The sequence below is a fragment of the Cinclus cinclus genome, chromosome 12 (assembly GCF_963662255.1).
Source record: "Cinclus cinclus chromosome 12, bCinCin1.1, whole genome shotgun sequence".
Lineage (NCBI taxonomy): Eukaryota > Metazoa > Chordata > Aves > Passeriformes > Cinclidae > Cinclus > Cinclus cinclus.
This window is the reverse complement of record NC_085057.1, coordinates 17,783,022-17,803,175: the sequence shown is the minus strand read 5'-3', so window position 1 is coordinate 17,803,175 and position 20,154 is coordinate 17,783,022. Positions and strand designations below refer to the sequence as shown.

At 43.9% G+C, this 20,154-nt stretch overlaps 1 protein-coding gene across 1 annotated transcript; it reads right to left on the bottom strand.

The window, feature by feature from the left end:
* Positions 1-993: 993 nt before the first annotated feature.
* MAJIN (membrane anchored junction protein) lies at positions 994-18,061 on the bottom strand. Its single transcript, XM_062500619.1, has 10 exons — positions 17,961-18,061; positions 17,627-17,672; positions 16,330-16,405; positions 13,405-13,530; positions 11,912-11,943; positions 11,044-11,153; positions 5,666-5,720; positions 2,782-2,854; positions 2,528-2,672; positions 994-1,759 (listed from the first exon to the last, which is right to left on the bottom strand). The coding sequence occupies exons 1-10, from the start codon at positions 18,059-18,061 to the stop codon at positions 1,714-1,716; spliced, it is 810 nt and encodes a 269-aa protein (XP_062356603.1). The 3' UTR covers positions 994-1,713.
* Positions 18,062-20,154: the final 2,093 nt, after the last annotated feature.

The following is a 20,154-nucleotide window of genomic DNA, read 5'->3' as shown; positions in this document are numbered from 1 at the left end:
TCAGGATGGCAAAGAGCAGCCATGGGGCAGCCAGGGAGGGAAGAGACAAGGGGGCTTTTGTCTCTGCAGTCCTGTGAGGTGATCACTTGTCCCCGTGGTCTCCCCTGAGATGACTGCTGCTCACTTCTTGCTGAGCAGCTGAGAGGGCCATCCACAGCCCTCTGTCCTGTGCAGGTGCATGTGACAAAACTCAAAAACCATGCAGTTCACTGCATGTCGAGATGAGGTCCAGTAGACATAATCCATTTATACCTACTCATATTTCACTTCTCCTTACTGGTGAGAATAAAATTGCTAAATCCCACAAACTCCACAGGAACAAAGACAATCTCAAAATGGAGGACTACTCCCCCCTTTCAAAACGGCATCCACCATGGCAACCACGTTTAGTGAGACAAAGGGAAAACAGAGTCAGCCTTCCGCCCTACTTACCTCTCCATCAACAAAGGCAGCTGGCACATTCCAGCAGGTGATACTCAGCAAACAGTCTAGAACTCATGGAGAGACTCTGCCTTCCTTGTGGCAGAGAACAGCAAGGCAAAGCAAGGCAAGGCAAAGCAGCTGGACTGGGATGACTTGGTGCCTTCTTGCCTCAGCTGAGCACTGCTGGCAAGCTATGGGCTCAGACTGAAGCAAGGCCACGCTCTTCTTTCTGGCACAGTACTGCTGACAAGCACTCCTGGAATTTGCCTTGAGTCAGTCCAATATGCAAGAGAGCTCATTACAGCTGCAAGTCACACTTGGATGCCACTAGCCAAGCACAGGGTAACAGGGTCTGTGAACAGTGTGGCCTCTTGCTTTGCCTGAGCTCCCCTGTCTTCTCTGCAGATTGCAGCCCCTTCAGGGGTGGGAGGGGGTGGCCCTGGCTGGCAGGTGACCCCCTATCCTGCTGCTCACCCACTCCCTCAGGGGGACAGGGGAGAGTGTCACAAAGGCAGATTTGAGAAAACACTCATGAGTCAAGACAGTTTAACAAGTGAAAGAAGCTCTCTCAGGAAATGCTTCATCACATCACACTGTGGCCAAGGCTGACAGAGAACTCTGGAGGCCATTGGCCCAAGCCCTTGCCCAAGCAGAGTCACCTATAGCCAGCTACCCAGCTCAGGGGGTGGTTCAAGAATGATAGATCATTTATAAAGCATAAGTATGGCAGCAAAAAGCTACCTGAGCATGGCCTTGGCATGTCTGAAATCTTAAATTCCAACCTCATCCCATTACATATTGAATACATAAATAACTACCTAAGTTGTAGGGCAGTGGCAATCTCTAATGCGAAATATTTATCCATAATTTTGACCTTTTTAATGGTGTGAAGCATAGTACTGGAATCTATCTAATACTAGAAACCTCTGCTTCTTCTTGGAGGGAAAGAGTATCTTCTGCGTGGTAAGTCTGATAAAAATAACACACAGTTCCAAGCTGATGCTTGCTTTATTAGAATACACATAATGTGAAATTCACAATTCGTAACACTGAAGGATCAAAATCTTAAAGTTTCTTGCTCTATTCCAAAACCTCTAAGATGTGAAGAAAAACCCAACATGTTCTAACCCAACATCTTCAGAATGTTACTTTGAAAACATTAGCAAAGTAAAATTTCATTTAAAGCACTTAATAGCTGAGACAAGCAATGTAAAAAGCTGAATTACCAAAGAAACTGCAACCCAATATTCATACTACAAATCTGTCTTTCCAACAATTACTAGTTCCAGGTCAGTTTTTTCCACCAAAAAGATGCTGTAGCGGTGAAAAGATGATGCTGGGGAAACAATAACAACAAGAAGAGCATATTAGACTTAAAATACTTCTCTGAAAACAGGGAAAAAGCTAGTTTCTGCCCAAAAGAAAGACACAACGCCAGTACAAAACTATTAATACAGAGGGAAACTGAAAAAATGGAGGAAACAATTAACTATTAAAGGAACGGCATATGTTACAATTAACAAGGAATTTTATTTTTAAAAAAAAACAAACTAAAAAAAACCAGCAGCTGCCAATATGCAGTTGGTGCTGCACAGTGATGGACGGAACTCACAGGATCCTGCCTCAGCAGCATGAGAGAACTCCTTTGTGCAGCCAGCAGGTGTCGGCACAGTGACACTGATTTCCGTTTAAAATGGTGCCTTTGGCAGTCAGAGTTACAATGTCCAGATTTGCGCAGTGGCCAAATAAAGGTCACAAGCACCTTAATGGGGCTGAAGGTCCATCCAGGATGACCCTTTTAGTTGGCCCCTCGTCAGCTGAGTAAAGCTACTTTGTATAAGGGCTGTGATGGAGGTTCAGTGACCCTCTCTCATCAGCAGTTTTTCCTGAAGATAGCTCAGAAGAGGAACATTTAGTGGGAATGCATGAGGTAAAGTGACATCCTTTTTTTTTTTTTTTTTTTTTTGCCTTGGGACACTTTCATTTAACCACAGAAAAGATATCTCAAAATGATGGAGAACAACCTGACACTGCCAGAATCAGCCTTTGACACAGGCTTGGACAGAGCCAGGACTGCCTCTGCTCATCAGCGCAGGATTAGTACCTTCTCCAGAAATGTGAAAGACCTCTTCCTTCTGACTTCATGTTTCCTTTCTTTTCTGTTTGGTCCATTTGCTGCAGCAGCTGCACTGCACCCTCAGCCTGACTGGCTACTGTTTTTTGTTCAAGGCCAAACTCCACAGGCTTCCCTGTAAGAAACAGCAACAAGAACAAAACCACAACCTCGCTCTCTATGTACTCCCTGTGTACCCAGAGGAATTAAACTCAGTGGAATCCAAGAATTAATTCCTTACTCACAGAAACTCAGTTGGTCATAGTCTTTAGTAAGGGATGCTGGGCTAAACTCAAGCTCATTTGCTTTGGAGGAAATCTAAAAGGAAAAGGAACCCAAAAACTGTTACATAATTCTATATTCTATTGTACAGAGATTTTTGTTAGCTTGCTTCCTGAAAGTATTAAAAAGCAAGATCTACACTTTCTGTTGCATGGTTTCATTTGGGAATTTTTTTCTGCTATGATGAGGACTTTCTTCACCAAAGTATTTTTACACCTCCTTTGTCAGTACATAACATAAAGCTGTAATTCATCTAGAAGACTTCTCTTCTAGAAGACAGACAGTGAACTAACAGTAGCTATGGAATAGGCAGAGATTTCAAAAAACATGAACAGAAGAGCTGTGGGAAACAACAGCCCCTGGACAGTGCAGGCCCTGGACATTAGCCCTTCTAAGACACACTCCTGGGACACAGACTTCACTTGGAAGGGACAAAAATTCCAAGTGCCAGAAGCAAGAGGTAGGCCAGGAATACCTATTAGGAAGGTGATCAACAACACAAAGTACCACAAAAAACAAAATAAGCATATAAAAACACAACAAAATCAGCAGGTAAGCTTCTATAAGAAATTAAACCCTAAAACAGTGTTTCCTGATGGTGTTTCCCTTGCACTAATCTCAGAACCATTTAGGATGGAAAAGCCCTGTAAGATTGAGTCCAGCTGCTAACCCAGCACTGCCAAGGCCATCACTTAATATGTCCCCAGAAGCCATATCTAAGCTCAGGTTAACACAAAATTCCAACCCTCTGATGGCCTGAGATCTTGGTAGTTTTGTTTGAGACCATTAACTACGTTATGAGAATTCTCTGGAGTGACAGGCTGAGCATGTCTTCCTTTCTTTGACTTTCACTGGTGCACTGTGTAAGTGGAAAGACATGCAGGTTTGACCACATTCATACTGACCAGATGTCACCACCACAGGCCTGGGAGACACCTGGATGACAGCTGAAAATGCAATCCATGGAACAGTCATGTGCCTGTGGCACTTCTTTGCTCCTCATTCTGAATACAACATGCCAAAGTCAATCCCACACGTACCATGTAGACAGATTCATTCCTGTTTAACGAGACCCTTCCCTTCTGGAGAAGCATTATAAAATACCGGGTGGATTTGAAACCAAAACCATACACTGTTGATAAACTGAGAAAGACCCTTGGAAGAATGACCAGAAAAGCTCCGATAAAGTACAGGAGCACGGACACGTTTTTATCCTAAACTCTAATCTTTCTTCTAATCTGGAATGAAAAGAAAAAAAAACCAAAAAAACAAAACCCAAACAGAAACCATGTCACAGAAATATTTGGCTTTCATTTTCAAAAAATGCATGTTAGGAAGAGGACTTCTGCCCATGATTTCCCACAGTACTCGTGACACGTGATCTGACGATCATCAACAGAACAGTTTGTGTCCAGACATCCCTCTCAGCATAACAGTGCCTCGACTAGTGCAATTCTGAGGACAAGTCATGATGCTACAAGCAGCTGTTCCAGAGAAGGTTCTTCTCACCTGGCTTGGTATTTGCCGAATTGATTTTTGCATCACAGTTCCAATTTACCTGGAAAGCGCTCAAGACATGCCCTCCCACATCAGTTAACACAAGAGGAACTTAGAGTGACCTCTGCCACCTGTCATACTCTTGCTCAGGGTCCAAGCTGCTAATTCGGAGCTCTAGCTTTCAAGGACTCTTGAAAAGAGTCTTGAAAACTGTACAAACAATGGAGGAATTCTGGAGGCAAAGTGGGGAATAAAAAGCCATCTGTCAGAAGATGACCCTTATCTCACCAATGGAGTGTTTGGAGTACCCGAGGAAAGAAGCCAGAGAGGGCATGGGTAGAGACCTGTTACTAATACTGCAAAGGTAAGCAGAGGGGGAAAAAAAAAAAGGATACAAGTTTTAGAGACAAATAAACCTGCTTGTTTTAGAGAAGTTATTCTTTACTGAATGCTCCCAAGTAGTTATCAGGCAGTCTTCATCCTATCCTGCAAATTCAACAAACCTACCAAAAAACCTTGTTCTGAAAGAAAATTTTGGGCTTCCTTTGTGGGCAAACCCAAGAAATGTGTTTGCCTCCTTGGAAAAATCTCTCTTCCAAAGAGTTCGAGAGGGGGGAAAAGCCAGGAAGGTGATAGTGTGGTAGAGATTTGAATTAAATTTAGAATGGGTATCCAGAAAATAGATGAAGTGCATCTTGGGAGGATGTGCAACAGCCAGGAGGACACAGGCATTAGGGTGCACCTAAGAGCAGCTCTCTCAGAGCAGCCTTAGAGCCTGTGGGCTAGAAGAGAAAGAATCTTCTTCTCCTAACAAGGTCTTTGGAGAACAGTGGCTTTAGAGAGCAAAAGACAACCCCTCTGCAACAATCCTGTCATGAATCTGCCTTCTGATGCCATAGTGAGAAAAGGCATGGCACTTTTTCAGGAACAGGGTGATGCCTGCATGGCCATCAGCAGAGAGAGGGACACTGGTGGGGAGTGGCACATGGTGCCACTCAGACACAGCAAAGCCAGTGTCAAGATGCCAGCACCCAATGTTGGCCCTTTGTGGACTTCTCCATGGAGGGCTACGTGACATGACAGAGGACTGGAGTCCTGGAGAAAAGGCAGGACACTCCTCAGGCTCACCTCTCAGAGGCTGAGCTTACCCCCGAGCTTGTAGCTTGACAGTCAGAGAAATTTATGTCATCTCAAAAAAAAAATATAACTCATCCCTTTGCTAAGTCTGGTGAGGAGTCAAAAATTTTGAGGGTGTTGCAGGGAAAAAGGGGACAAATTACCTGCAGGCATTTTTAAAGGTCCGTGACTAAATAGGTGCTGTTGTCTCTTTCTAAATATTCTGTAGCTTACCTTTTCAAATCCATGCTCTGCTTTACTCATCTGGTGAACACAGTCAGCTCCAGTTCTGAAGATAAGTAAAAACTGGGTTTACAAAAAGTCACAAAAAAGAAGCAGCTACTCCAAGTACTTCACAATAAAAATCAGGACTTTAGTAGTACTCTACTCAACAAGATATATAGCCTTAATCTATATTTGTACTCATGTTTCAAAGTCTTCCTTAAAAATGAAAATATGTACTCCTTCTGCTTTTCTATGACAACAAACAAGCTGTTAAAGAGAAGAAGTGTTACATGAAAAGGGGTGTGAGCAGATAGCTGAGAAAGCTTGTGAATCCTACAAGGTCACAAGGGCAGGTAGCAAAGAACCACAGAAAGATCTTGCAAGACTTGGTCATGGAGCATTAAAATGGCAGAGGAAACTCCATATGGGGAAGTATGAAGGGATGCACGTGCAGAAAAACCATTCTGGCTTCACTTAACGTGATCAGAATCACTGGGAATGGCCCTTAGAGATTCTGATTTCTCAACACTCAGTAGCACCCCAAGAAAACCCCAATCCCTCAAGAGAATTTAGAATCAAAAGACCTTGTCCAGAAAGAAGAGAGGACAAAGAGCTGGTCTTACTACAGCAACTACACTCCTTCCTGGGGCAGGGAAAATGCTCAGCCTGAATGAGTTCTTCAGTCTAACAGTGTAACTGGAAGAAAATGACAGAAGGCTCAAAGCTAGTGCTCACCAATTTGATTTTGAATTCAAGCATACACTTAAGACTTACAGATTGTTCTAATCATAACTGCTGCAGCAAGATACAGGACCTAGACAGAACTGCCAGACTGGATCATGAAATAGGTCCTTTCTGACCTTTTATTTTATTGATCTACAACTTGTGTCTTTGGCTAAAATAAATAAAAAGCATTCTGAATCCTGGGCTCATTCCCCTCTCATATCCAACACTTGTACTGTAAGTAGAAACAGGCCAGGGAGATGGGGGTGGGATTAAAAGACTAAATTTGCATGAGCAGGAAAAGAACTGCCTTCAGACTTTGTTAATATCTCTGAATGAAACACATTTGGGAATTGGGCAGGATATAAGGCAACAAGGTAGATTATTAGATACAGGCTCTACATGGGAGGGGAAAGGTGCACATGAACACTTGTGACTGATCATGGATACAGGACTTCTTTGCCACATACTTCTGAGGATTCAGTACAGATATAGATTTTCTTCTGTTAAAAAAATACATTCTAAAAAGAAAGCCTACCAGCCTGTAAGTAACACTGGGTCTCTGAGAGGTAGTCAAGAACTAAGCCCAAGGTTAGCCAAGAGCCAGCCCTGTACCCTCATGCTGAAGGTGTCCAGCAACACCCTGAGCTGAATTAGGCAGAGCTCTGCCAAATCACTGCCCTCAAGCAGTGATCTCTCCCCTCCGCTCAAGGCTGCTGAGGCTCCTCCATCCCAGTTTGGACCGAAAACCTCAGTACATGACTGGGATGCACTGGGGTGAACCTAGCAAAGGGCCACGATGCGAACATGATGATGGGACTGGGGAATTTTTTCTAAGTGGAGAGGCTTTGAGAGATGAGGCTTTTTAGCCTGGAGAAGGTTTGGGTGGGATCTTACCAATGTATACCTAATGGGAGGGAATGAAAAACAGAGCCAGGCTCTCTTCAACCCTCTTGTCTTCTGGCAGGACAAGGGGCAAAGGGCACAGAATGCAAAACATGAAATTAAATTTGAAGACAAGAAAAACGTTTTTAACTAGAACTGTGGTCATACACTGCAGTTGGGCTGTCTGGCAGCATGCCCAAGATTGGTAATCCTGAGTTAGGGGTGAAATCAGTAGCCCATCTTAGGCGCACGTATACCGACGCACGCAGCATGGGTAACAAATAAGAAGAGCTGGAGGCCATGCTGAAACAGCAGAGCTATGATGGAGTTGCCATCACAGAAACGTGGTGGAATGACTCACATAGCTGGAGTGCTGCACTGGATGGCTACAAGCTCTTCAGAAGAGATAGGAAAGGTATAGGAAGAGATGGAGGGGTGGCTCTTTATATTAGGGAGGCTTTTGGTGCCATAGATATAGAAATTAAGGATGATGGAGTTGAATGCCTATGGTTTTAATGGGAATTAAAATTAGAATTAAGGGGAAAGCCAGCAAGGGTGATATCCTACTGGGAGTGTGGTATCATCCACTCAATCAGAGAGAAGAGGGGGACAGCTTACTCTATACGCAGCTGCAGAATATTTCAGGATCACCAGCCCTTGTTCTTGTAGGTGATTTTACCCTACCAGACATGTGCTGGGAACTTAATACAGCAGAAAGGAGCCAGTCCAGGAAGTTTTTAAGTGTGTGTGGAGGAGAACTTTTTGTCGCAGCTGCTGAGTGAGCCCACCAGGGGAGAGACTATGTTAGATCTGTTGTTTGCAAATAGAGATGGGCTGGTGGGAGATGTGGTGGAGGCCACTTGGGGCATAGCGATCATGAAATTATAGAATTCTTGATATTTGGTGAAATCAGGAGGAACATCAATAATACTTTTACACTGGCCTCCCAGAGGGCAGACTTTGGTTTATTTAGGAGACTTATTCAGAGAGTTCCTTGGGAAGCAGCCCTTAAAAACAAAGGAGTTCAAGAAAGGTGGGCATGCTTCAAAACAGAGATCTTGAGGTCACAGAAACAGACTGTCCCTGTGTGCCAAAGATCAGGTGATGAGGCAAATGTCCAGCCTGGATGGGCAACAAGGTTTTGAAGGAACTTAGGAATAAAAAGAGGATGTATAATCTTTGGAAGGAGGGTCAGATCTCTCAGGAAGCACTTAAGGGGGCTGCTGGGGCATATAGGGAAAAAATAGGGAGGCCAAAGCTCAGTTCAAGCTTAATTTGGCAACTTCTGTAAAGGATAATAAAAAAGTGTTTTTACAAAGATATTAACGGTAAAAGGAAAGGTAAGACCAACTATTGTTCTCTACTGGATGCGAGAGGGAATTTAGTAACTGCAGATGAGGAGAAGGTGGAAGTGCTTAAAGCCTTCTTTGCCTCATTGTTTAGTGGGACGATGGCTTGTCCTCAGGACAACTGTCCTCCTGGGTTGGTAGATGGTGTCAGGGAGCAGAATGGATGGTCCCCCTGTTATCCAGGAGGAGGCAGTCAGAGAACTGCTGAGCTGCTTGGATCTTCATAAATCTGTGGGACCAGATGGGATCCATCTCAGGGTGATGAGGGAGCTGGCAGATGAGCTTGTGAAGATGCATTCCATCATTTACCAACAGTCCTGGCTCACTGGTAGGGTTCAAAATGACTGGAAGCTGGCCAATGTGATTCCTATTTGCAAAAAGGATGGGAAGTAGGATTCTGGTAATTATAGGCCAGTTAGCCTGACTTCACTACCCAGTGGAGCAGTTTATATTGCACTTATTTATACTGCAGTTTATATGCAGCGCTTACATGATGGCCAGGGTATCAGACCCAGCCAGCATGGGTTTAGGAGGGGTGAGTTATGTTTGACCAACTTGGTCTCCTTTTATGACCAGGTGACCTGCCTGGTGGATGCAGAGAAGGCTGTAGATGTTGTGTACCTGGACTTGAGCAAAACATTTGACACTGTCTCCCACAGCAAGCTCCTGGAAAAGCTGGCAGCCCACAGCTTGGACAGGAGCACTCTTTGCTGGGTTAAGAACTGGGTGGCCAGGCCCAGAGAGTGGTGGTGGGTGGTGCTGCATCCAGCTGGTGACCAGTCACCACTGGTGTCCCTCAGGGGGCTGTGCTGTGCCAGTTCTGTTCAATGTTTTCATTTATGGCATGGATGAGGGTATTGAGTCCTTCATTAGTAAATCTGCAGATGACACTAAGCTGGGAACATGTGTTGGTCTGCTGGAAGGTAGGAGGGCTCTGCAGAGAGACCCGGAATGACTGGATGGATGGGCAGAGTCCAATGGGATAAAGTGTAGTAAGTCCAAGTGCCAAGTCCTGCATTTTGGCCACAATAACCCCCTGCAATGTTTCAGGCTGGGGACAGTGTGGCTGAGGCCCAGGCAGGAAGGGACCTGGGGGTATTGGTTGACAGCCAGCTGAACATAAGCCCTGGTGACAGCAGTGTGCCCTGGTGGCTAAGAAGGCCAGTGGCCCCTGGCCTGTATCAGGAATGGTGTGGCCAGCAGGAGTAGGGAGGTCATTCTTTCCCTGTACTCTGCACTGGTGAGGGCACACCTCGAGTGCTGTGTCCAGTTCTGTCCCCTCAGTTTAGGAAGGACGTTGAGACCCTTGAGTGCATCCAGAGGAAGCAACAAGGATGGTGAGGGGCTTAGAACACAAACCCTGTGAGGAATGGCTGAGGGAGCTGGGCTTGTTCAGCCTGGAGATGAGGAGACTCAGAGGTGACCTTAATCCTCTCTACAACTTCCTGAAAGGTGGTTGTAGTCAGGTAGGGGTTGGTCTCTTTCTCCAGGCAGTAACTGACAGAATGACAGGATACCAAGGGAAATATATAAGTTGGATATTAGGAAAAAGTTTTTCACAGAAAGAATAATAAAGTACTGGAATGGTCTGCTTGGAGAGGTGATGGAGTCACCATCCCTGGATGTGTTTAAAAGACTGGATGTGGCACTCAATGCCACGGTTTAGGTGAGGTGTTAAGGCACGGGTTGGACTAGATGATCTTGAAGGTCTCTTCCAGTTTTGTGATTCTGTGATTCTGCAAGTGGCTCTCCACAGCTGTGGTGGTTCCACGCGCAGAGTCTAGTCCAGACCTCAGGGAACTTGCTTTGGGTGATCCTGCTTGAGCAGAAGGGGTTGAACTTGATGATATGAAAGGACCTGTTCAACCTCAACCATTCTGTAAAATGCAGAGATAGAGATCTACTTGGGAATCACTATGAGAAGTTTAGCTACCAAAGAAACATATGGTGAAATGTGAGAATACTAATGTGTACACACAACATGTGCAATTTCATGAGACTTTAAAGCACTTGGAAAAGAGCAAGTTCCAAGGCCTCAAGCCAAGAGGGAGGCATTCATCAGCTGGCTCAACAGAGCAGGCTGAGAGGCAGGTGGAAAACTGGTTCCAGTTGTTCCCTTGCTGTCCTAGACTCAGGTGTGCAAGCCTGCACTGTTCTGTCTGGCTGCTGAGCTATCACCTCACTGTGACTCAAAAGGTGATGTGAACACAGAGGAGTTAAACAGGCAGAGCTCTGGTCAATGGTATGGGAACTTGGAAAGTACAGGACCACTTCTTTCCCAATATGAGGAACGATGCTTAGATTCTGTTACCCATGGAAGAAAATGAAGAATAAAAATGGGGCAAAGGATTGCACAGAAATGAAACATGCAGAAGGTACAAGAGACATTAAAAATATGTGTCCTGGAAGACTCTTTTGGAGTCAACTGACCTGTCCATATATGACTGTGGGCATGAGGCATCATCTCTGACATCCACTCTTCTCCTCTTCACTGCTTCTTTCATTGCAGTACTTTCTGGCATTTCATTTCTTCTACTGACCTTCAAAACATTGCAAATTTGATATTGGTAACAATTTATTTTGATTTTTCTATTTCAGAAGAAATTTCATTGTTAATCTACATTCATTATTTTGCAAAAATTGTTCTTGCTTATACACTGAAAACTAAAAAAGGATTCAGGACTAAAACAAGCATTGGGAGGTCAGCCAGAGAATTATGCTCAACAGTTTTAAACATAATATTTCTTTCTAGGACATCCTATTTCCTCCATTTTCAGAGGCCTGCCAAGAAAAGTAAGTAGCAGGAATGCAGAGATAGAAAAATTCCTTAGGGGAATTTGGATTTGAATTATTCTTCATTAATTCACTTCAGACACTTACCTATATGGAAAATAAACATACCCTCAGCTGTCATTACACAAAAACTTCTCAAATAAGCATAACTTCGCTGTTTATGACACACTACCTAGGGAACCACGTAATTGCTCAGCAATAGCAACCTCACAGATTCTTCCAGTGAAGAAAACACTGGACAGCTCACTGAGGCTTGCAGAAAATCCATGGAACTGAAGGCAGCAGCTCCCAGGTCCTGATATAGGACTGCTTTCTAAGCCCAGCAGAACTGCCAGAAGAACTTCACTCCCCTTGGATGGTTCTAGGTGAGAATTCCATGCCACTTTACACTGACTGATTAACTCCTAGTGGTAGGAGAACTCCAGCACTGCCTAAAGGCATATATTCTGCTTCTCAAGAATACTTAGAACATAAACAACAAAACAAAACCAAATGCACAACTTACAAGCTCATCACTGCCCTTGTTTACTTCTTTACCTGCAACAGAGGTATTAAACTTGGTGAATATTTAGACTGGACTTTCTTTAACCAATGGAAAAGTACACCTTTGCAGTGCAATTCCTAGTCCAAGAGCAAGACAAACTACTGTGAAACAGTCTGGACCTGCGTATGATACACTGAAATAAAAAATGTTCAAATACATCTCTTTCTGAACCAGAATTCTTCGCTATAAACACCAGATACTAATGGGATGGGACAATTGCTTGTCTTAAAGAAGTCAAAGGTGTCTTCAGAAAAGAAGGGCCTGAAGAACAGTTAGCATCTCTCTGTGCTTTGGGTACCAGATGGAATATACAAGAACATCTGGAACACAGCCTCTAAAGAATACTGGCCAGCTGTATGACGTATGGGATTCACAGGTATTTCCCTGAAGAAAAATCCCCACCAAGAGAAATTTGAGATATCAAGTCTGAAAGTAACCGTGCCTTACACTGTTTCTAATTTTAGAACAGCAATGCTATACAACTATCTGGATAGGACAATTAAATACTGGAGCAAGTGTACAGGGAAGTGAGTGAACTGTCCATGGTTATAAGTTTTTACATCCAAACATGGGATGTTTGATAGGGAATGCATATAGGCAAGACTAAGAAATTACTAGCTGGCGATTTTATAAAGACCACATTATCTGCTAAGCAGTCATTTAGAAAAACCAGTAATTGTTTAGAGCCTGATCATCAGAACAGGAAATAGTAAGAATACTCAATTTTCAAAACAGGGGAGTTTAAATGTAGAGTCCCATGGAGGCCTTATGTCCTGGTTTGAAAGCTGTGGCCTGAAGTTGTTCAGAGAATTCACAGAAAACCTGGAAAATGAGACACCATTGAGGTGAAAATGTTTGCTAATTATACAAAATACATTACTGCCATGATTACTATAATTTTTTTTTTTTTTTAGAAAAATACATTCTTTAGTTCTTTAGGAAAATAGCAACAATGATGTTCTATGTCAACAAATGTAGTCAAGCGGAAGGAAGGAAGGAAGGAAGGAAGGAAGGAAGGAAGGAAGGAAGGAAGGAAGGAAGGAAGGAAGGAAGGAAGGAAGGAAGGAAGGAAGGAAGGAAAGGAAGGAAGGAAGGAAGGAAAGGAAGGAAGGAAGGAAGGGATGTGTCTCATATATATGTATGTGCTGGCTCCAGCCCAATGACTGACATTACAAAATAAAGGTTGGGAGCCACTGGGCACTGCTTCATAAAAATACCAGCTAAAGAGTCAGTGGTGGTTGGAAAGACAAAGTGGAATTCAGGGAATTTTAGAAAATCAATACAAGACAATAAAGAACACCCTGTTATGCACTATTTCAAACTCAAGGTACAGTCATCCCACATGAAGTTTTGGTCTCTCTGATTCAGATACAGTAGGCGAAGGAAAAGAGAAAAGCAAGGAATAGATCATACGTGTCTCAAGAAATTTCCCAAACACAATCACAGTTACTTACCATAAGATATGTTTGGCTGAAATGAGTTCAATTCTAGGTACAATGTACAAATGTAGGGATAAGGCACCAGGCAGACATTCTCATGTTTGAATTTCATCTTTGATACTCGCTCCCATTTACTCAAATCTGAGAAGAATGGTAAGAAAAACACAACACTAACATTTCAAAGGAGCACGAGTCCTGACAATGTCTTCTAAAGCTTCAAAAGTCACAGCACACTGCACATGTGCCCAAGGGAGCAAATACAACCTGTTACTATGAACTTGTGAAACCGCACCAGTAACACACTAGAGGAAGCATTTACCCAGGTTTATTTATCCACTCTTCCCCATCAGTCACCTGTATTAATAGTGTTCTATTCCCATAACTGTGTTTGCCTTCAGTACTGACATCCTCCCACAAAAAAACTGCCAGGCTCTTCTAAAGCTATGAATAAAAATTTCCCTCAGCAGTCTTCCTAATTAAATTATTTTAAAACTTGAAAAACTGAAAACTATTTGGATTCATGGAAGCAGCATCATTAAATTTCTTACTTCACAGTTCAAAATGGGGGAAGAAAGATAACTGACATGACAACCAGCACAGTTACAGCCATTCTCTCATATGAGTACAGTTCTGACATCCAGCAGCTTCTGCCTGGAAGAACAAATGGTGCTGGACATAAGACTCCTCACTCACCTCTGATCTCAGGGAGAAACAGGTGAAATGAATACTGTTAGTCCACACTTGCTAGCAGAAACTAACATCCCAGGGACAGAAGATGATGAAACATTGATACATTAAGTTCCTTTAAGGACTGAAATTGCCTGGATTTTGGCTTGAAGGTATGGGAGCTAAGACAGAGAGAGTACTGTGGATTCAATTAGCATATGCAGTTTGATAACCAAGATGCCTTGGCAAGAGCAAACAGAGCTTTGAAGATTACAAGAAGACTGGATCAAGACTGGTGACAGGCAAGAACATTGAACTAGGTAGAAATGTGAAGTCTGTGTGATGTTCAACCCAAAGAATGCAGTAAAAAGTTACTAGCCTTCCTAAAAATGGTACAGAAACACATGTAGCTCACATGTAGTAAATTTGGATTCTGATCACCAGTCAGTAGTCCCTGTCTCTCTCTCAATCACTGATAGAAGAACTCATAGCTGGTGATTAACAAAGTGGCACACTACAGAGAGGAGCCCGACACACCAACTGTAAGAGAACTCCTCATGCCAGGCTTCTGAGCTCACAATTCTCTTCCAGGCCTAGTGCTGGCTGAGCATGTGGATAGACTCCAAGTTCTACAAATACAAGTCTGTGAACCAAACATTCCTCAACACGCAGGCAGAACTGGCTGAGCTTTAGAGAAGCAAACCAATAATGTTGGCTGGGTTGGGTGTCTTCTGTGTTATGATGCTCTTGGCTACCTTCTCTTCTTGACTCTAACAGGAATACGCTGCTGTCATATGGATGGACCTGCTTTGGACAGAAAAAGAGGATGGCCTCATTCCTGCCTGCTAATAGGAGGCATAATGCAGTCTTCTGCATTATGCAGAAGGAGAATATGTATAATCAGGAGAGGAATGCCTTGGAGGTGTTTATTACTCCTGGGCACTCAGAATCACAGGAGGTGATGCCAGATCTGATCCAAAAGCTGACATACCTTTAGGACTGGAAAATACTAACATTTGACTGAATTATTTTCCTCTTCAACGAAAGCCTCAAGAAAGTAACTTCTTAACCCATTACACAACAGCAACTACAACAGAAATATTAATGGTTACCATCTCTTTTATCAAATTATTGCCAAATTAAATTAATAATCAGCAGAATATGTAGCAGACATGACTAAATTCTGTCCAGTTGCACAAGGCAGAAGAAATAAGTGAAGGCCAGTCTTGGTGCATTCTGATGAAAAAACACCTACAAAGCGGAGGAGCCTGTAGCACAGCAGCTAGCTAGAATAATCCAATTTCAAATGCCTCTTCACTATTATATCAAAAGTGAAATCCCAGGAAATGACACTCCTCAAAATCTGTGCAGCATGCCAATATTCAAGTATCAGCTTCTACACAACCATGTTGTGCAATTGCACAGAGCTTTTACAGCACTGTCTGTGGACAGCAGGCCAGACTGACAGCAGCTCAATGTCTCTCCAAACTTTAGGGAAGACGGGAAAGATCTGCTGATTGGTCCCACAGGAATGAGGGGGCATGAGTACAGTAAGGTGAATGACACAGTTAGGCGCAGATGACATTTGCTTCACATGAGGCTTCAAAGATGTACACTGAAGAGGGGACCGGGATAACTGGATGACAATCCGGCAGGCTTTTTGTGTTCAAAAGCCTGTCTGGACTTCCAATTATCTTAGCTCAACTACTACTCTGTGAGGTGCTTTTTGCTTCTCTCAGCCATCTCTGTGGAGACATGAACACAGACTCACACTTGCTTCCAGCCTCCATCCCCAACGGCTCATGGTGGTTTAACCTTGAGGGACCTCAAAAGAACAGCACTGTGAGCTTCCCTGCCCGTGGGCCAGCATTGCTGGGCCTGTAAGGAGTGCTTGACATTCTAGGAACCTTTGGGAACAATGCACCAGCTGTGCTTGCAAGCGCATAAGGCGGTCTTCCTGGCACTTTATATACATCTTTATTTGCTCTAGGCTAATATTTATACATGTCTTTATTTAGCTCTAGGCTAAACCTAATTTGGAATGCAGGGCTGTGTGGATGAAAACACTGTAAAACACTCTTATCACATCAGTTCTCTGGTAAAGGGAACACCTGAGATGTTCACAATACCTTCAGCCAATGACAAACTGCAAAGATCAAAGTACTACTCCAGCTAAAGATCTGCACACTCCTACACATAAATATTGACTTATGCAATGCCCAACAGATACAAGTCATTGAATCGTTTCTTTTATGAGTAGGAAAGAAAGGATACATGGAAAGACAGTGAAGTGGTCTGTAGAAAATGGATGTAAATCATCAAGATTTCCAAGGATCACTCGAATCACTTCCTGGAGAGGCCAAAAAAATAAACAAAGGAAAAATATTAAAAACATAATCACAATTCCACTGTCAAGTGCACTTTGAAGGCTTGGGAAAAAATTAACCTTACTTTACAGTTTGCATGAATCATGGAAGACCAGGTTCTAGATATTCTGCTCTTCCTCCTCCCCTTCTCCCTGCTCCCTCCCACCATTTTACAGTGCACTGCACTAACAGACTCATAAAAATTTAGGTGAATGAGTATGTTTATCTTGAATTAACATAGAAGAATGACTATATAATGGGAGGTATGCTTTTACATTTAAGAAGTTTTAAATTTAAAGACTGTCATTTTATTTTTCCAGCAAAACACACATAGCATTTACCTACTCCTCTTTCTCTGAATATTGACCCGAATCAGTTACAAAGGAACTCCAGTTAAGCCCCAACAAACTCCTCAACACAATTTTTTATCTACTAATATATTCCAATATTTTCAAAAGTGAAAAAAAAAATTCTTCACATCAATTAAAATAAATTAACATTTTCTTCAGTAAGTTTTTTAATGCTATTACTTTACTCCGAAGACTTTTAGAAATTACATAATAGGAAGGAGCATTTTTAAGCAGGCAGTATATTTGACTCAATTTCTTAGTAATGGCAGGGGCCTTCTGTCTCAGGAAGAAGATGACAACAATAAAAGTCATCAGTTGCGACCGTCAATTTGTGCTTGGATGCAAAGCAATGGCATCATTAAAAGAACACCCATTGGTTCCACAGTTGCAAAGATGCAATTTAGCATTAGATTAGCCTCCATTAAGCCAGCTCACCAGTACTGCCACAGCTCCTGAAAAACCAAGAATCAAGCCTGACAACTTGAAAGTGGTGGTCAGTTTCGAGGTTGGGATTGAAATCCTGGGAAAGAGCTCCTGCAAGAACAACTCTGAAGAGGAATCAGACAGGAACTGGGTGTGACTAGCTGAACAAACAGCAGGTTCCATTTGTCCAATTTTAACAGTCACTAGCTTCTTTGGAGTACTTCAAACAAAAGCATGACTCTTCTACACCAAATTTTGCCGGTTGAGGAACATTTTTCATTTATGTCTCTCTTTTTTTTTTTTTTCATGCTCACACTCTCCAGGGAAGGTCCCTATTACTCATACTTGAAATGTTCTCAGTCCTGTAACAAGCATATGATTTATTCAGCCTAACACCTATCTGAGGTCCTATGGACCTGCCTCAGCTCCTACCTCTGACTCCTTGGCAGCATTTTCAGTGAGACCGAGATTGGGAGAGCTGTGAAACAAAGAGAGAGTTGGAACCTTCCCAGACAAAACACAATGAAGCTATGTTTCACGTAAGAGTTTAAACAGCAACAAAACAATTCTTACTGAACAGGAAAAAATACATAGAGGGCAGATTAAATCCTCATCTATTACTCTCAAGAAATATCCCTTATTCACAAGGATTGCTCTGTGTGAACTTTCTACCCACTTGTGTTTTATGTTTTAAGGTCCTGTATTAACTCATGGCCACATGCACTCACCAAACAGCAGGCTGACTTCTAGGCTTTAACACACATACCTGCTGAAGTTGCCATACCGGAGTCGAAATTTGTACACATGCCTGCCAGCATGAAGAAACCTTGTTTCGGGCAATGGGTAGGTGAATGGTTTCAACGACATCTCTCTCTCTGTCTCTCTCCCTAAACGCCGGACTAGGAAAGCAGGAGAGTCAAAGGTTAATTCCTAAAACCCCTCACCACATCTCGTAATGAAAAGATTACATGCAGTTTTTCTTCCAGGGGTGATTTGCAGAGAGAATTCTCCTACCAGTCAGCAAAGGGCTGCTTTAAACGTCCGTTTCAATAGTGTTTTCGAGCCGGGTGCGAGGACAGACCTGGAGAGTCAGCCACCTCGTCTTCAGCTGCGCCGCCCTCCAACTGTCTCTGCCGAGGTCCCTGGACCTTCGCTGGCCTCCTGCCCCGGGGCTGGCAATCCCCTCCGCAGAGCCCTGTGGGGCCCGCGACCGCCACGGACGCGAGGGAGACAGTGCCAGCTGCCCCCGGCTGTGGCGGAGAGCCCAGGCCCGCTGGGGCAAGGCCGGGTCCCCCGCGGACACCGCCCAGCGTCTGGCCCACCAGGCGCGAGATGTCGTCCCCCTCCCCAGAGTCGGGGGAGGCCTGAGAGGCCTCCGGACAACCGCGGCGCCCACCGGCCACCCTCTGCTCCACGCCCGCATCTCCCGCCACGCCCACCGAGGCCTCGCCTCCGGCGGAGCCGGGCCGGGCCCGCAGAGTGAGCGGGGCCGAGCGGAGCCGAGCGGTGCTCGGGCCGGCACGGCCGAGCCGAGGCGAACGGAGCCGAAGCAAGGCGAGCCCGGCCTCATCCCGCCGAGCCCAGCTGAGCCCAGCTGCAGGTAGGGACGGGGACACAGCCCAGAGCGGGTCCGCGGTTGTGCAGCCCCTTTGCCCTGAGGGGTGGCGGGGCAGGACGTGCTACGGTGGCGGCTGCTGGAGTTGGCTGGGGCTGGGCTGGGGAGGTGGCATCTCGGAGGAAGCAGAGGCTCCAGGAGGCGCTAGACCTGCGGCGAGAGGGGCTAGGTGTCGGTCCTTAGCCACTCCAGCACCTCTTTTCCCCTTCTGACTCACACAGCTCCCTGTCCACTTCTGCTGCAGCCCCTGTTGTCCTCCCTTTATATAGCTGGAACATTTTATATACTACATGTCTTTAAGAAAGACTGGAATTGAAAGATCTTTCCTTTCCCGGCAGTGTTGATATCCGGGGACTGATACAGCATCCCTCACCTGTGAGATGAAGTGAGATGAAGTCCCAGTTTCTATAAGCAGCTGCATGAGGGTGCCCCTCAGCATTAGTGAAGACATGAGATAGAGAAAAATTCAGCAGCTGCTGAACAATTTTGAATTGATTTTCAGTGTCCTTTGGTTTTAAAAAAAGTAAAATAATCTTAGGGAGTCAGGAAGTAAATTGCTGCATTGATTTAATCCACAAGCAGTGTGCTTTAGTAAGTGTGGGGAAATGATGTTCAAGCAAGCAGATAACGCAGTGGAAAACACAGCTTCACTATCAAGTCTAACCTCACTAACAATGCTGACCCCAGCATTCTGGGGGCATCTCAGCAACAGGGGTTATGTCTTGTTTGAGCTGCTCTTCAATAACAAATGGGAGGTTCTAAGTTGGTTATGCAGTAGAACAGCACCCCGAAGAATACTACTGCACTACTGGCAGATAAAGTGACCTCAAAAGCTGAAATCCATTTTTTTCTTTTCTTTTTCTTTTTTTTTTTTTTTTAATTAAGTGTCTTAGAACTACTGCACTTCCTGATATCCTCTGGTCATACCTGGAACACTGTATGTACATAGCCCCCTCCTAGCCATACTAGAGAAAATGCTGAGGGAGGAAGGCTTGCAAATGTAGTACCCACAGCCACCTTTAATGATGTATGCCTGTCTTTCCAACATTTTCATGTCCAAGAAGACATTTTACGCATTATGACTTGTGCTCAATGTTCCATTGATAGGCATAAACAAGGAAAAAAACTTATTCCATTCCCCTTCTCTGAGAAAACTATAATTTGGTTTCTTGCAGCTCTGCTCTGTAGAACTGAGGTATTTCATTTGTGCCATGCAAAACTGTTCAAATTAATGCCTAAGATGTTTAAGCGCTTATGAATTTTATTCCGTTTTGTGTTTCAAGACAATTCCAGTAAACAACTTTTAAATATTTTCGGTTTATGTAAAACACACTGTAATCTCTTA